Here is a 16,866-nt window from a genome sequence, read left to right on the forward strand (position 1 = left end):
TTGGAGACTAGATTATTCGAGATATGTATTTCTAAATATTATAATGGTAATAGATTTCAATTGAAAGTATTCATTTTTTCAGGTGGAAACAAAATTGATGAAAAACCCAAAAATTAGATTGAAAATTACTCAAAGGAACTGCTCGCATGGCTTCAGAATTTACAGGCCCGTTATATGGAACACCACTGTTGGTGTGTTTCTTCCATTTTGGATCTTCTTAACTGAACGACAAGAAGAGTTTCTAAACTTTATCTTTTTTAACCGTGCACTTGTAGGCTAGCATGATTTTTGGTAAAGAACATATGCATGCTGCTATCGGGATTTCTATTTCATTTTCTTAAACCTTGCTTTTTTAACTTATTGATCATGTTCATCATATTCATCGATGTTGATCTGATTTTTATGGACTTTTCAAAAGCCCCATGTAATTTTTTAGTCCGATTGTTACTCCCCTTCGTTTGTTCCTTTCGTTTTGTTACTTTTTTTCCTGATTGTGCGATGGTTAATTATTCTATTATTGTTAAAGTGATTATAAAACCTAGAATTGCACCATTTGCCTAAATTAATTTCCTCTCAACTCCGCCCTGAACCTTATCATTAGATAATTACAACACTAACATCCCTTCCATGCGTAAAATTACGGGGCTTACCTGTTGATTTATTATGACATTAGGCATGGCACGCGCCTACATCTACGTTAATTATTTATAGCATCATTCTTATCAGTTCAAAAAGCTTTCTGGAAGTTTCACAAAAAACCTTAAATCTGGCAAGAAACAGACCTGATTTGGTTTTTTGAGTGCGAAGAAGAAATCTTATCACGTCCACAAACTCTTTGCACAGCCATTATACGAGCTATACTTCGAAGGCAAATAAGACAGGAGCGTGATATGGTATCTTCGTTTGCTGTTAAATATTTAAAACCCAAAGCACTTAACCGTCTACATCGCTTCTTTATTTTGTACATGTACAGAACCCCTTAACAATAGGCGTAACAGTTGAAGGATGTTAATGGAACCCGTGTTCTTCGCGAATCTTCCTTCACTGGATGTAGCCACGATCGTGAAGATTGTGCAGAATCGGTACTACCGACTGACGAAAAACGGTACCATTGTACTGCGCATCTCGTACGCGCTCGCCATGCTCCTCTTTGAAGAATGCATCGAAGCTGAGGTCCAAATCGTTTGATCGCTCCATCGTCATGATCGGCAGGAATGTAATTGCACAAACGAGTCCTGGGAATAGAAAAACCCACAAGAATAATTTTCAAAATAATTACCTCATGGCTTTACACAAAACCTATCCCGAGATCGTTACCGAAAAATTCATTCCTAGTGAATTCCTCTTTCACATCCTCTAGCGAAGGCACGTCCTCGTAATGGTTCCTTTCCAGTGTTTCGCCCAAAACCTGATGGTACACTTTCAGCAGATCCTCACGTCGATCGAGACGAATGTCCCGGTGGGGACAGTTGTAGAGCGTGTAGACAAGATCCAATCCCGGGCTACCGTAGGTAGAGAGTTGATAATCGACGAACATTATCTCCCGCACGGTAGTTTCGTGCTCGTACCGGAACATCATGTTATTGCTCCACAGATCGCCATGATTCAGTGCCTTATAGCGGGCACCCGGTTGCTGTGGCTTCACACATTCGGCGATGCGTTCCTTAAAAGTGGGCCTTATTTTTTCCAGCTTTTGCAGTACCATCGCATCAAGTTCGGGCCAACCGCGTGCGACGGAAATGAACTTATCCAACCCCTTCTGCAATGCTTGCAGAATACGACATTCGTCGGGTTTTTCTACCGGGTTGTGGAGTCCGTACGCATACTGCGAGGCCAAACGACGTTCATGATCCGGGCTCTGCCCGGCGTACAGCATGGATGCGGCATGGAGCTTAGCAATCTTGCGCATTACCAGCGCCATATGCTCGAAATCTAACCCGCCTTTAGTTCGATCAAACATACGAAAGCCTAGCGCTTTCAGATCCTCAAACACGATCGTCCGAATGGGTTCGGTCGTGGCGTAGTAACATTTCGCCCCAAACTGTTCCTTCCCGTCCGTCGAAACGAGTCGACTGAACTCGGGCAGCAAATGCTGGAACGTTTCCGACTCCTTGCGGAATGCATCCAGCACGTCCAGTGTGGCGCCGCGATCACCAATGTCCGGCATACACTTCGCTAGCAGTCGTTTCTCGGCCAGCCCACCATCGTACTCCACCCGGATCCAGAACACATCACTCAGATAGTTATCGCCGGCCAACGTTGCAGGACCGGCAGTGAAACGATCGATCGTTACCGAGCGCCGCAGATCGTGCTCGAGCGATCGCTTGATCAGCGATTCCGTAAGATAGCTGGGTAGCTCCTGCTGCTGTGCTCCTTCCAGGTTGGACATCTCGATAGTACTGAGGAAAGCAGTTCGCGCTCGCGATCGTCGGGAAGGAAAAGATTCACCGGGATGCCTGCGGATACAGTTGTTCAACGCAAATGATTTACTGTCCGTTTGGGTCACAATCATGGAAGAGGGCGTTGTACACCCCCGCCGTTAAACGAGAGAGGAATGATAAGCACATTTCAGCAAACGGTCGGTGTGTATTGTAAAGCGAATCATCATCAGCCAGTGCCAGTTCGAATAGTCGCTTCCGTAGCTTAATTACAGCACAACCCCGCAAGGCGGTACCTTAGAAAAACAAAAGAACCTATCTACACAGCTCAGCATTGAGAAGCACGGCACGAGCGGATTAACCAACTGTGTACAAAAAAGGCAAATGTTTGTCCCTGAGTTTAGTTGCGCTGGACGTTTTAAGCTCCCTGGCTAAATTTAAAAGCTGGCCAAATTAACCATTTTATGCGCATGACTGAGTAAACTCTGTGGCATCTCTGTTCGTGTAATGGACGCTTATTAGTAGCGCTGATATGTGATATTTCGAACAACAATAAAAAAAAGCTATTCAATGCATGCAATGGTAGTAATAGTAGCATGATGGGAATAAAATCTGCCTAAACACCGCAATAAAATATGCCTTGCGTGCGATAACAAAGCTTTCTATTGTCATACAGTTGACCTTAAGTCTATACACGGATCAACAATATACCATATAGCGTACCTCTAAAAGCTGCTTTTGTTTGACATTTGCATTGTCTATTTAATGTAAAAATGGCGAATTTATATTTTGTATAATAATGCATTCGTCACATGATTGATGGACGAGACTAAAATCCCACAATCTTCATTGTTGGGTTTCATCACCCAACAAATCCATGCCTCCAGAGGTTCCATGAATGTCCATTAATCCAGTAGACCCTTAGCGTTAAAATGCTCCAGGATGGAAATGACCGATTTTCGATACAGTTTGCCTTGGTACTGTATCTCGCGGATTTTTTCTGCATCTTCCGCATTAATGAGGTTCTCGAACGTCAGCTTCACGCCTTCCGTGCGTTCCATCAGGATGATCGGTAGCATTGAAAGTCCGCTCACGAGTCCTGGAATGTTAAGAAAGGGCACGATGAAATGTTTATGTCACGCCACTCCACTCCCAAAACATAACTCGTACCAATGAACTCGTGTCGTTCATACTCCTGGTGAACGTCGGCTAGCGTTGGAGCGCACTGTTCATAACCACCAGCAGACAACCCTTCGCACAGCGATCGATGATAGATCTCCAACAGATGTTTGGTGTGGGTTTCGCGTACTTCATACTGAGGACAGTTGTGCAGACAGTACACCAGATCGAGACCGGCACTACCGTAGTTGCACAGTTGAAAATCAACAAACATCACCTCCCGTACGGTCGCATCGTCCGCCGGATCGTCGTACCGGAACATCATATTATTAATCCAAAGGTCGCCATGGTTCAGCACACGATAGGTTACCTCCTCGTGGGGTCCCTCCGGTGAGAGTGATTTCAGCAGGCGTCGCGTATAGTCCGGTTTCAGTGCCTCCAGCTTCAACCAAATGGTACGCTTCAACTCTGGCCAATCTTTCGATACTTCCAAAAACTTGTCCAACCCTTTACAGAACATTGCCAGGGCCGGATTGTTCGATTCATCATCACCCGGACGGGCCATTCCATAGGAGTATCGGTCGGCAAAAAATTGCCTATCGTAAGAACCGCCCGCCACGTACACCATCGAGGCAGCATGGAACAGTCCAATTTTACGCATGATTAGCTCACAATGCGCCAAATCCAGTCCGCCACGGGTACGATCCGGCATGCGGTAACCGAGTGCCTTCAGATCCTCGAACACGATCGTATCCGCTGGGTCACGGGTGGCGTAGAAACACCGGGCACCGAACTGTACCGAATTCGCTGCATCTGAACGCGAAACGATCCGACTAAAGGCAGGCAGCAGCTGTCGAAATGTATTTACCTCCTTGACGAATGTACCGAGACTTTCGCCAAAATCCTTTAACATTTCTTCGTCGACGATGATTTTCGCTACGAGTCGGATCTCTTCGGAGCCATTGTAATGGACCACGATGGTGAAAACGTCACTGCTGTAATTGTCCCCGGGTTGGGTCGCAAGCTGTGCATTGAACTTCTCGACACAAATAGGTTTATCGCTTAGATTCTCCTCTAAAATCCGCTGCAGAAAGAACGCGTTCAGAAAAGGTGGTAATTGTTTTACGACCGATGCTTGATTTTCCTTCCCGGTCGACATATTAAAGCGGTTGATGAACTAACTGCTGGAAAGACACAAACCTAATGCGAATGGTGCTGTTTATACGGTATGCTGCCACGCGACCTTTACGCCTCTTATCAACCTATCGTCTCTAACACTGATTGATATAAAATGTAGGAGAGAAAGAGAGCCAGCGAGATAGTCAATTGGCGGCTGCCCAATTGATAACGGACGAGAAACAATAAGTGAATCTACCTCTGGCATAATACAGAGCTCTGGCAGATACAACACCAGAGATATTTCCTCTAAGATTGGTCAACACTATCACTGGTCGCGAATCTCCGCGTACTGTTAGTGAGTGGATTTTTTTAAATATAAAATTGAGAAAAGTAGATAAAAGCGCAGGCAGCGTTTATAGCGATAAACACGATCCACAGCATGTTTACAAGCGATCAAATTGTTATGTTGCTTTCATTTCCTCCCATCATTTCTGCTGTAAGCGGATTCGTGCATTCCAGTTTCGGAAGTGCTGTGCATGCTGGAGTGCTACTCAAACCATCCATTAAAATCTATCATTTATTTCAATTATTACGACAAACCCTATCCTACACATTACTGCTCTAAATACCTGCCCTACCGCACATTGTAAAATGAACTGGTGGAACCAGATACGCCCCTATAACGCCACTTTCCCTCATTCATTGCTTTACAGCTTTTCTCTGTACATTAAATTACATTGGACAGCGGTTTTGTCTTGTTTTGCAGTAGTTTCATTACCTTCAGCGGCCACTCCGAAGGCAATGGAAAATGCAAAACATGCTCGATTCGTTTGCTGTATTAAACCGAACGACATTTTTTCTTGTTACAATTTACATGCTGATCTTGGTTTCTGCTTGTTAGAGTATTTTCCTCCTGTTTTTAAAATGGTAGACATCTTTTCCATTTTATGTAGTATATAAACTTGGAAACGTATGTACACCTGCTGTTCTTTTATCGTCAACCGATGTAACACACGCCAAGTTTGAAGTATTTATCGTTCCTTAGGGAGTGTGGGTATCGATGAAATGATGGGGTCTAATCTGATTAAATTTTTTCTCGCCACCATCTAGTTACACTCCGTAATATCAGGCTCGACGTTTTGAATTTGCTGCTGGCTTTTGCTAGCGACCATGCACGATTTTGCCACGGATTCGAAGAGGCTAGAATTGTACGATGTGCACACGATTAGTCTCTTTACTACACTTTTGTGTGTGTGCATTCTAAGAAAGTTTCACTTACCGCTCAATTTCCGGTGCACAATGAACGAAATCGTGATCCCAGAATTTGTAAATCGGATTTTTAATCAGCTCAATGAAGGTGATCAGTAAGCCCCAAGGATGCGGACGATTAACGATCAAGCGTTCGAGAAGAACACGGGTGATTTGTTCCTACAGAAAACAGAGATAGAGAAATCGTGAGCAATAATTATTTAAAAAAAATACCTTCACGGCTAGTTACGATCTAAGAACATACCTGGATGGCTTCCGAGTTTGCCTCAGCGAACAGATACAAAATGCAACAGCTGAAGTAATGCGTATGACTGTTCGGATAGCGTAGCTGGTTGGCAATCGCGTTCAGGAACAAATAGCGTCCCTCGGTGTCCAGATCCACTGCCAAGTTCTGGAAAATATCCATATGAGCACTGTGGATGATCGTGGACATTGTTGGGCCCAAATTTTTCGATCTACAGCGAGAAAGAACAGAGTAATAATGTTATATCTTGCAATGTACAAATACAACGAACAAAATTAGCGTTTTCATGATCTTACCGAATGTGAGCAATGGCTTGGGTGCCAACGTACAGGACCAGCGCGTTCATCAGCGGTATATTATAGCGCGATCCAACCTCATTCGAAATCTGTAAATTCGAGCGCATCTCGGACAGGAAGGTGACTGGAGCGCGGGCCTTCAGATACGAGTCGAGATCTTTTTTGAAGCTTGCAGGCTGGATGGAGGAAACGTAGTTGATGGAAATGCGCGGTGATCCGCCAATATCATTCAACATATCCACCTGCAAATATGCACAACAAATCATGTAAGTTAGTTGTTTCTCCAAAATGTAAACCTGCCTCTTTAATACCTTTAGATTCGGAGTGAATGGATCCGGCAAGCGCATATTTCGTGGATACGGCGAGAGAATCAGATTGCGCATCTGGATACAGTTCGATGGAATGACATCGCAGAATGCGAAATGATAGTCGCATAGAAATTCGGGGAAATCGTGCAACAACACCAGCAACACACGCAGCGTTCCCTTGTACAGATGCTGTACCGGTTTTGCTAGCTCGGCGTTACGCAGGAACGGCGCAAGGTATTTAAACAGATCGATCAGCAGCTGCGAATACATGTGCCAACCCTTCTGCTGAGGGATCAGCGCAAGAACACGTCCGATGAAGACACGGTGCGCGATCAGTTCTAGCCAGGAGTAGCAAAATCCTGGTGCAGCCGATGGACGCAGAATGTGATACGTGTGACAGAACGCGGTGATAACACTGATGCTGATATTCTCCAAAATTGGATCTTGCGTGGTCAGCTCAAGGAAAAGCATAGCAAAGATTCGTTGATAACCCATCTGCTGGAAGGTCGTTGCGTGGACGTCCTGGTCGTGCAACAGAATACCGACGACAATACCAAGAATCTGCCAAGGGAAAGCGGAAGAATTAATAAATTATATTAATTACCTCAATAATAGCATTAATAGCATTTATCGATCAATGGAAAAGAAACATTGCTACAAACTTTTCAAAAATTCGTACCTTATTCAACAGATTCAGCTTCGTGTTCGTGTTGACACCTTCACCCGAATGCTTCACCAGTAGCGCGATCAACCGCACGTACGCATCGATGAACTGGAAAATTTTCGCTTTTGAATTCAGTTCGTTCATGTTGCGATACGTTAGATCGATGCAGTACTGCGTAGCAAAGCGGAAGAATCGTATCAGCGGTTCGTCGCCTTTTAGAAAGCCGTGGGCATTCATCTTGCCAACAAACACACTGAAACCCTTGAGCGGATCACGGCAGCTGTTCGGTGATAATGCAATCGTAACCCAATCCTTGAGAAGAAATTCGGCCCGTTCCAGAAAACCAGGTGAATCGTCAATGTCCGACTAGAGATGATACCGACAGGGAGGGATAAGTGTCATTAAAATTCAGTCCACACTCCCACATTTACAGCACGCCACTTACCCTTGCTTGCGCTAAACCCGCATGAATGTAGGATGTTGGTCCAACGACAGCGCGATCCATAAGGAACGAGTTTGGATCGTGGTTGGCACGGAGCATTTCGATCAGATGTGTTAACCCTTCCGGCGCACGCGGATGTGCGGTCAAGCGGTGCAACATTTCGATGGTGCTTGCCAGCTCATTCTCGGTGATGGACGAGTTGTGGCGTTCGTCGATAAAGAACGTCTGCAGCAACTGCATCGCAAACACGACTGCCACATAATTGTTACCATTGTCCATCAGCTGCACCAACATGATGTCGAACTGCTGCATATTGACGAAGTTCGATGAAATCAGTAAATCGACCGCTTCCACATTATAGCGCAGCTCTTCGCGGCACTCCAACATGTATCGTGTGATGGCTTTGTTCGTCCACAACGGCCCAAACAGTCGGTTATCTTGCATAAGGCGCATCACGCGCAGATGAATATCGCGGTAAAGCTTGATGTGCTCGAGCTGGTCCGGTATGTTCACCAAACCTTCCAGCAATCCTTCCACCGCTTTATTCAACAGCGTACACCCTGTTAAGTTGTCCAACGAACGGTGCGCGTGAATCAAATATTCCAGCAACTGTTCCATGTTGTTCGTATGAAGCTGTGCAAAAAGATCAATAGATTAGAAGCCGTTCTAGCGCAAATTCGTTACATGCTTGAGCATACAACATATGGTATATCAAATAACCGGTTCTTTCTAATATCCTACCTGCAGTATGGGAATGATGCGTGTCGCCTTGATGAAAGCATCCATCTTGCTAGCTAGCTCATCGTACATTGCACCAATTTCGTCGGGTGTAGCGACAAATGGAAGCAACTCCTAAAATAATAAAATCAAATTTCCTTAGCAAATTTCCTCTGCAATATCGTCAGCTCTTTGGCTGTCAAACTTACCGATATCTTCGGTGCAAACTGAGCCACGTCGCGTTCCGTGATCGGTAGGAAGCCAGGAATGTTGCGCGAAAACTCTTCATACACAGCCAACTGACTCGGCGAGATACCGCCGACATTGAGCCGAATATGCTCCGGCATTCGTTCCGTCTGGTACGATAGTACGCTAGCATCCCAATAGCGTCGGCCTTCCTGCCGAGCAATCTTGCGCAGCTGAAAATCTTCTGCCAGAATTTTTTCCATCTCGATGGCCACCTTCTCGATGGCGGTCTTTTGGATGAAGGCTGACACCAGCTCGATGTTGTCCAAGGCCAGCTGTGTGGCGGCTCCCTCGATGCTATCCTTTTGTGCGTGTGAAAGCGCTGCCAGGAAGCCCGTTTTGATATTGTTCTGGATGCTTTGCAACATTTGATCACGGCAAGTGATCATCGCCATACCAGCCACCAGACTACGCGCCATATTGTGCGCCGCGCGTCGCATACGAGTCTCGTCGGAATCAAGCGCAAAGTCTTTACGGATGATCTGCTCGGTCGTTTTCGATGCAATCTTAACACTGCGTTCAACAATCATCGATATCCATTCAGTTATCGTCCGCTCCAGACTGTTCTTTACAATCACCTTCAGATGAGATTGTGTGTGCAGAATGGTAATGGTCGGGTGATAGAGGATGTGCTGGGTGATGCAGCTCGGATTTGCAATGTTGATGTCCGAGTAGTGGAACCGAGGTTCCGGTGGTCCTGTTGCTGCTAGTGCTGGATCCATCGCCACATTGGCCGGTGAGCTAGATGGGCCACTTGAGCCCATCTCATCCGGACCGGGTGGAAGTTGGGACACTACCGCAACTACACCACTGCCGGCACCACCACCACCACCACCTCCAACACCGATTCCAGCGACTCCTGCCCCCGGCATTACTGCGGGTGCCTCTTTCGGCTTCGGCTGTGACAGTTGGTAATTGAGATTTTGCGCACGCTCCGGATCCTTTAGGTAGATCGCGGGTTTGAGATCACTCACGTCGATGTTGAGGTTCTTGCACAGTACCTCGATCTCGAACTTCAGATTCAGCTTCAGCTCCGGTTCTTGGTGCAGCTCGGCGAGTATATTCATAATCGACATCGTCCACGGGTTTGGCGGTTTGAACACCTTACTCTTGGCACACGATTCCAACACCTTCGCCACAAACGGTACTACGTACAGCAGCTCCTGCTGTCCCTTGTTGTACGCTTCCACCAGCAACGACTTCACGTCGATGTCCAGATGCAAGATCGGTTTGTTTCTACCGAGCGTCATCATTCCCAACCAGTGGCCAAGGTTTTTCAATAGTGAGCGGTCGGAAAAATTCGCTATACCTTTATCCGATTGCAGTAGCACTCGGATATTGCGGAACGTTTCTTTCGTAACGAGCTTATTGATTTCCGGAATTTTGAGCGCATCGAGAAAGTTGGAATACAGCACGTGGAAGTTCACTTCGATGGAGGCGCGCTTCATGACGAGATATTGTGCCAACCAGCTGTAGTAATCTTTCTGCAGAATTTCTTTAATCTCTTCACATTTTTGCTGCAGATTGATCTGGCTCAGGTTGTTGAATATGAACGCGGTCTTGTCCTGAATAGCGTCCGGCGGCGCGATGATGTTTTCTTCACGATCCTGTGTCGCAACCAGCAGTGTGTCTATGTTCGTTGCGTTTGCGATTGATTTCACACGAGGCGGCTGTCCACCACCGGTGCCACTGCCAGCACCACTGCCACTGCTACCAGCCACACCTCCAACACCTCCACTTCCACCGGGGGCCACTAGCTGCGCGGTAAGATTTAGCTTTCCTGGCGTACCCGAACTGCTTCCAGCACTGGAGGCTGCCGTTGCTGCAGCGGCTGCGGCAGAAGCAGACGTTGAAACTCCTGCCAGCGTAAGGTTGCTGGTGCCGGTTACAGAATTGCTTCGGTACAGTGGATTGCCGACCGGTCCACGACCAGCTGCACCACTCGGGATGAACTGTAAGATTGGTGGTGGCAATGGTCCCGGGCCAAGGGTTTTGTTCGGCGGATCCAGGCCTCGGACACCGTAATCGATGTAATCAATCAGATGCGGTGGGAACTCGCTGAAATGGGGAATCGAACGTACATACTCGCAATACTTCGGGTAGAGGTGCAATTTGTTTTTAAAGCGGTCCAGCGCCGTTATGCCGAAATAGTACATCTTGGACCCTTCCTGTTTTTTGAGGGCATCCAAAACACAACGCAGCGCAAGCCCGAGGGCAACGTAGGTCGTTACGAGATTTCGTTCTACCATCCCACCAAACAGCTGTGCCGTCGTCTGTAGCTCTTTGTCTGGATACTGAGGGAAGAACTTGTACTCCTCGAACAGATTGCGTAGCATGCACTGAAAGACGTCGTTCTCGTGTCGATTCGGTGAATCCTTGTAACGCTGCAGCATATCAAGCACTTCATCAATCGATAATGTCGGATGCGGTGGCAAATTGTAGATTCGCTGGAAATAGCTGTTCGCTTCATCTTCCACCTCCTTCGAAACTGGCTGAGCAGCAGCTTCCGCCTGGAACGGCGATTGGGTGATGGCGGTGTTCGGAATGCCAGCACCTCCGCCTGCACCCAGCTTATCGTTCGACGCTTGCTGCAATCGGCCAAGCGGGCCTGCCTGTGCCGCACCTGCCGCACCCGGCGGAAGTGGCATCATCGGGAATGGACTGCTCGATGGGAGCAATCGCGACGGTGAAGCCGGCGTAGTTATGATGTTGTTGAAGCTGAACGCACTGTTTCCGCCGCCTGGTCCACCGATACTAAGCCCGCCGATGTTCGCTGTAAGACTGTTCAACGAATCCACCATGGTGGGTTGCAACAGTTGGCTGCTCATTGCATTCGGACCGAACGCTTCCAGCCCTCGGTGGGATCGTAGCACACCTGGCGGTGGTGGTTGCTGCTGTGGCGCCTGTTGTTGCTGCTGTTGCTGTTGTTGCTGGACGCGCGTCTTCGAGTTCAGCAACAATCCGTACTGCGTCATGTTGTGTATCATTTCCGCCACCTCGGGCGTGCAGTTGCCGATACAAGTTTGCAAACAGTTCAGAATAGTGCTCAGTGTTTCCGGTGGCAGCTGAGCCGACTTCGGGATCTGTTCCTCGTTGTACTTCCCGCCCATGATTTGTGGACAGCGGCGTTGCAGAAATTTAAGTATCGTCTTCACAAACGGTTCACCATGCTCGCGGATTTTGTCCGCTAACCACTTCTCCAGCTTGAGATATTCACGTCTCGAGGCCAAACAAGCGAGATCGATGATGAACATGTATGAGCGAATATTCAACAGACTCGACAATGCCTTCAAATCCTGCGCTACATCCAGAATGCGAGAGAGTCGCGATTGGTCACCCTCTCCCACCATGTACCAATCGGCCATTCCGTGCAGTATGATTGGACGCAACGTCACGTTAAATGTCGAATGGTTCCAGGCGTGATGCAGGATGGTTCCCGAGTTCGGGTGATTGCCCAAGAAGATCGGAAGCAGGTTTGTGAACAGTTCCTGTCTTGCCGTCGTCATCGGAGGGTTGATTTGTAGCAGCGCTAAAAACAGTATATCCGGACAGATTGTTCCCGGCACTTTGAAGATTTTCATAACCTTCTCGCTCAAATTTGCATGATCCGCGATGTATAGCAGCACGTCAACCAGGTGCAGCGAAATCCATGATGCCACCTCTTTATCAGTTTCCGGTGGCGTCTTAAGCAGCTCCAGCGACACGCTTGTGTAGATGTGATCGGCAAACGAGTAAAGGTCTTGATTTTTCAAAATCTGTGAGATGATCGACAGCTGTCCCTCTACATTGGTCCACCGCTGGTACAGACATTCGACCGGGAAGTTCTGTCCCATATTACTCGACTGCATGCCCATCTTGACGATCGTCAACAGCAAAGACAGCCCCGCCCGGTCTTTCAACATAAATTCCGGATGGTCCAATGCCAGACATACCTCCTTCCAGTTCAAGTTAGGAACCACTTCCTTCAATGCCTGTACCAGCACTTCCGGTTTCCAGGTGGTGTTTTCCGATGCTGACGACCCCCCATTGCCATCCTTGCCTTTTTGGCCCGACGGATCATTGCCCTGCGACCAGAATGTACTCGGCGTAGGCAAGTTTATATTACTCTCCGATAGGGTTTCATGCGTCAAGCACATGGAGGACATAATCTTCGCCACATCCTGGGGAGTTATTTCTCGTCCTCCAACCTTCAGCAGATGGTTCCGGCAATCGTCAAGGGTAGCCGTGAAGGAGTAGCCAACTTCCACAACCAGATTCGTCCAGGACGTTTTCATGATCGATGATTGTAGGATGCTATGTGTGTTAATTTTCAATATTTCGGCAGATATTTCTGAATTTTCTGCGTACAGAAGCGGTGCGAGAATGAGCGGTACGCGATCGCGCGGAAAATCGCGACACAACTGATTTCTGAACCGTTCGTACGTTTGATCCGAAAGGCCGTAAGTGGAGTGTTTGCCGTACGAAATCAGGGACAGTATTTGCTGTAAGAATTCTGGCGAAACGTCGTTTAGGTTTCCCTCTACGTTGCTGCCAGGATCTGGAAGGAACAACAAAGAGAAAATAAAGAATAAATACATACATATTTCATAAAGCTTTTACTCGTACGACGCGTGATGCAATTACGTTTTTAGGCCATTAAAAGCAAATTAAATAAATAAGTTAAAGGAATTTAAGGAATCTTGTTATTTATAAAACTAATTTCATATGGTTCAATTTTTTATTTAAATTTTCCTAAACCTATCCAAAAACTCAACAACCCAAACCCAACATCCAAAACCATATTGAAAACTTGTTTTAACACGTTCATCGCCGCATCACCCAAAAATGGGTGAAGTACTATACAAAAAACCAAGTAAGCTTTGACAGCAGTCACACGGTAAGTATTGCGATTTTTGACACGGCGCTGAACATTTTAAAGGCGGCAGAAGTATAGTAAAACTATTTTCTTAAAAAAAACGTTGCGCAATGCAAAAGGATGGTTTTTTAACTTTTAAATATGCGACTTTTTTTTACTTTGTTCGCTTCTACTCACCAGATTCGACGTAGTTTTCTATCAGCCCCCGAAGGCAGGTTTTGAGATGCGTTTCCGCAAGCCGCACTGTTTCAGGATGTTCCGAGTTCAAAAGTGCAATGGACAGTGCGGTTTCCTGGATCGGTGTGCAAGACAGTGTTTTCGTGATCTGTGTCAGCAGGTTCGCCGTTGGCTTCAGGGACTGATTATTTTGCAAACCCCGACAAATCAATGGTTGTTCATCGGGTGAAACGATACAACGGAGCAGAAGAGAAAATGATACCAATAATTATTGTTCAATATGTCATGGTACCGTGCAAAAATCCATGCAGCGATTTTTCTCAGTGCGAAATTTCGCAATGCTATTCGATGAAATGAGATGATAAGTTCATATATAAAAAACGGCTTGTCGATGTAATTATTTGACAGCCTCAGTAGGCGCTGAATTGTCTCCACATGAGAAATGGGTTTTTTGCAAGATTGAGCTACTTTGCGAAATTTCGCACTGAGAAAAATCGCTGCATGTCTATTTGCACGGGTATATGCTTGAATCGCAAACTGTGGAAGCACCACCATTTTGCAACCGAACCCACTTACCTTTTGCTGCGAGAATGGATTGTCGACGGCGAAGCAAATGTTGGCTACCAGCTGCGGTTTGTTTGTCAGGCTCGCGAGTTCAGTGGCCAGTAAGCGAGCCTGGCAATAACCTCTGGAAGCGGAATGTGTGGCGTCCCCAAAGTCAATCGACGAGAATAAGCAACGCAGCAAGTGACGATCGGCTTCTAGTCCGAAGTCCTTCACCAACTATTGTTGGAATGTGCGTGAAAATCCCGGGCACATTGAAGGATGTTTTTTTTTGTTACACCGAAATTTTCCGATCAATACAATGAAGAAGGTGATCCGGACCGTATTCCGAGCGTTAGATGTAGGAGATTGCAAGACAAATGTAGGAAGAAAACGTATGCTGTAAAATTATCACTTATTGCTACACGAGCCAGGACGATTCGAGCGCGATTGAGGTGGTGAATATGTGGAGCGTCTTCGTGCAAACTGCTACAATTTCAATAAAACGCGACGCATAAGAAGTAATACACAAAAAAACTGGCAAATCTTCCTCTTCCCAGTGAACACACACGGAGTCTTTTCTCTGGCGCTTCCCTTGCGCGTTTCCGGAAACCCAGCAAAAAAGATTGTTCGAAATCCTGTCTGTTCATGCACTTCACTTCCCTCTTTGTCACAAATCATGTAAAATCGGTTTGTCCGGAGAATTTTCCATCTTTGTTCCTTTTTACGCTAATTTACGGACCACACCGAGTCTGAAAACCGTACAGCACTCTCCAAACGCCAAATCGCTTCTCTTTCACATCCGATTAAACAACATGGCGGAGCCAGACAGCACCGATAGCCAGGCGCTTTGAACGCCATTCCATAGCTGGTGCTGGTGCTGCGTAGCTGTCAAATGGGGCTGAGTCACAATAAAAAAAAAGAGCAGCAAACGTCATTTCGTTGCCCTGGTGAGGGAAGAATCAGAAGCGCTTACGAAACACAAACTTGAAAATGTTCCGATTAGCCTCCGCTGAACACAAGAAAAGGGAGAAAACGGAGAAGGATGTTCGAATTTGGATTCAAAATTCAAACGCTCAGCTGCACAAACCCTTTTCCAGGCTACACAACACAACTGTACATAAGGTTATGTTGGTTTCAAAAAACAATTCTTATTCGCATTCCGCTACATGAATAGTCGCTAAATTCCAAGGATATCTGATTTAATAAACACAGATATTTCCTTACTTTCAGTACAATAAGAGATAACGTTCCGCAACAATACTACAGATATCAAGTGCAGAAAATCCAGGCATTTGTTTCGAAGAAAGTACGAACGAAAGAAAAACATTTGCACAAGGCCATCAATTGCCCACTTCGAGTCGCAGTGCTCCCTGCACACACAAGTTCCAATTGGCAGCCAACTAGATTCGTGTAATTCATTGGTTGACCGCCATTATACCAACCCATTCTGGTTACCTTTTATCGTAATGTTTGTGCAATGCATGTAACACAATAGAAACACTGTCACAATAGCTAATACGACTCAGTGTGTCCATCACAGCAGGGTACATATTACGAATTGCCTATAAATAGATTTTTCTCCACTCAACCAAATGCACCTCGCCGCCACGAAAAGATCGCGATAGAACGATCAATCGTATTGATAAGGTTTCGTATATTCATCCAAATTCTATGTACCTCATCGTCTTGCATTGTGGATTTCAGGAAAACTCCTCATATTTTCATAACTCCTAATAACTTTCTCCTCAAATTGTTTTTACCAACGACCACGTCTGCCAATATACACTGCCCGCGGTATGTCCCCATCCTCCACAACACCACTCCTCCACTCGCTCGCCCGTCCGCCCACAGCAAGGCAATCGAACTTTCTATGATGACGATCGTATGGAACTTTATCTACTTACCTGCGCTAGCTGACGAACTGTGGCCGCGGTGTTCTTCTTGTTCACGTTCGACACTAAGTGACTGATCTGCGATAAGGCGTATGTGAAAGGCTCTTGGTTCATACTTCCATCCAAATCGATTCCGAGCGCTTACAACACGGTGGTTGCAGCCCTCCCAATTGTGCACGGCAAAATAGTAGGTGATGATCTTGCGACCGATGGCTGACTTTCGCGCTGTCGTTGGTTAGACGTTTGCTGATGGATGCTGCACATCGGATGCAGCGGCACTTTGGCTTATAGGCGAAGTGTTTCCGGTTTGTTGTTGAGTTGTGTTGCGTTGCCTTCTGGGAGGAGATGTACGCGAAGAGCCCTCTCGCTATCGAGCGGATGATGCAAACAGACACCTTTTCTCCTCCGTGCAATTTGTTGACGACGACGTGCGTGAATGGAATGCCAGCACCAGCTACTAGTTTGACGTTTCCACGAATGACACCTAAATTGACAGTTCGCGACATGTCAGCTTGGTGAAGGGTAATTTTTTTGCGCGAATTTGCCGTGGGTCCAAATTGGTATGTTCGAACATTTTTAAAATTAGATATACGG

The 16,866-nt window shown here is 46.4% G+C and overlaps 3 protein-coding genes across 3 annotated transcripts; all 3 read right to left on the reverse strand.

Moving 5' to 3' along the window:
- Positions 1-981: 981 nt before the first annotated feature.
- Positions 982-2,389, reverse strand: LOC128304283 (uncharacterized). Its single transcript, XM_053041446.1, has 2 exons — positions 1,318-2,389; positions 982-1,235 (listed from the first exon to the last, which is right to left on the reverse strand). Exons 1-2 carry the CDS (start codon positions 2,387-2,389, stop codon positions 1,042-1,044), a joined length of 1,266 nt encoding a protein of 421 aa, XP_052897406.1. The 3' UTR covers positions 982-1,041.
- Positions 2,390-3,079: 690 nt separating this feature from the next.
- LOC128302467 (uncharacterized) lies at positions 3,080-4,759 on the reverse strand. Its single transcript, XM_053039296.1, has 2 exons — positions 3,549-4,759; positions 3,080-3,477 (listed from the first exon to the last, which is right to left on the reverse strand). The coding sequence occupies exons 1-2, from the start codon at positions 4,654-4,656 to the stop codon at positions 3,284-3,286; spliced, it is 1,302 nt and encodes a 433-aa protein (XP_052895256.1). The 5' UTR covers positions 4,657-4,759; the 3' UTR covers positions 3,080-3,283.
- Positions 4,760-5,185: 426 nt separating this feature from the next.
- On the reverse strand, positions 5,186-16,630 carry LOC128305825 (CCR4-NOT transcription complex subunit 1). Its single transcript, XM_053043442.1, has 12 exons — positions 16,285-16,630; positions 14,411-14,617; positions 13,835-14,015; positions 8,766-13,339; positions 8,581-8,691; positions 7,843-8,472; positions 7,413-7,763; positions 6,737-7,294; positions 6,426-6,667; positions 6,130-6,340; positions 5,896-6,044; positions 5,186-5,816 (listed from the first exon to the last, which is right to left on the reverse strand). The coding sequence occupies exons 1-12, from the start codon at positions 16,384-16,386 to the stop codon at positions 5,723-5,725; spliced, it is 7,410 nt and encodes a 2,469-aa protein (XP_052899402.1). The 5' UTR covers positions 16,387-16,630; the 3' UTR covers positions 5,186-5,722.
- Positions 16,631-16,866: the final 236 nt, after the last annotated feature.

Source organism: Anopheles moucheti, chromosome 3 (genome assembly GCF_943734755.1).
Source record: "Anopheles moucheti chromosome 3, idAnoMoucSN_F20_07, whole genome shotgun sequence".
NCBI classification, from domain to species: Eukaryota; Metazoa; Arthropoda; class Insecta; order Diptera; family Culicidae; genus Anopheles; species Anopheles moucheti.

Bases quoted from the DNA above. Each gene is read 5' to 3' on its own strand.
- LOC128304283 (XM_053041446.1), bottom strand. From the start codon at position 2,389: ATGTCCAACCTGGAAGGAGCACAGCAGCAGGAGCTACCCAGCTATCTT. The intron at 1,236-1,317 runs GTAACGATCTCG...TTCTATTCCCAG, and splicing joins CACTAGGAATGAATTTTTCG to GACTCGTTTGTGCAATTACA.
- LOC128302467 (XM_053039296.1), bottom strand. From the start codon at position 4,656: ATGTCGACCGGGAAGGAAAATCAAGCATCGGTCGTAAAACAATTACCA. The intron at 3,478-3,548 runs GTACGAGTTATG...TTAACATTCCAG, and splicing joins TGAACGACACGAGTTCATTG to GACTCGTGAGCGGACTTTCA.
- LOC128305825 (XM_053043442.1), bottom strand. From the start codon at position 16,386: ATGAACCAAGAGCCTTTCACATACGCCTTATCGCAGATCAGTCACTTA. The intron at 13,340-13,834 runs GTGAGTAGAAGC...TGTTCCTTCCAG, and splicing joins AGAAAACTACGTCGAATCTG to ATCCTGGCAGCAACGTAGAG. The intron at 8,473-8,580 runs GTAGGATATTAG...CTTTTTGCACAG, and splicing joins GCATCATTCCCATACTGCAG to CTTCATACGAACAACATGGA.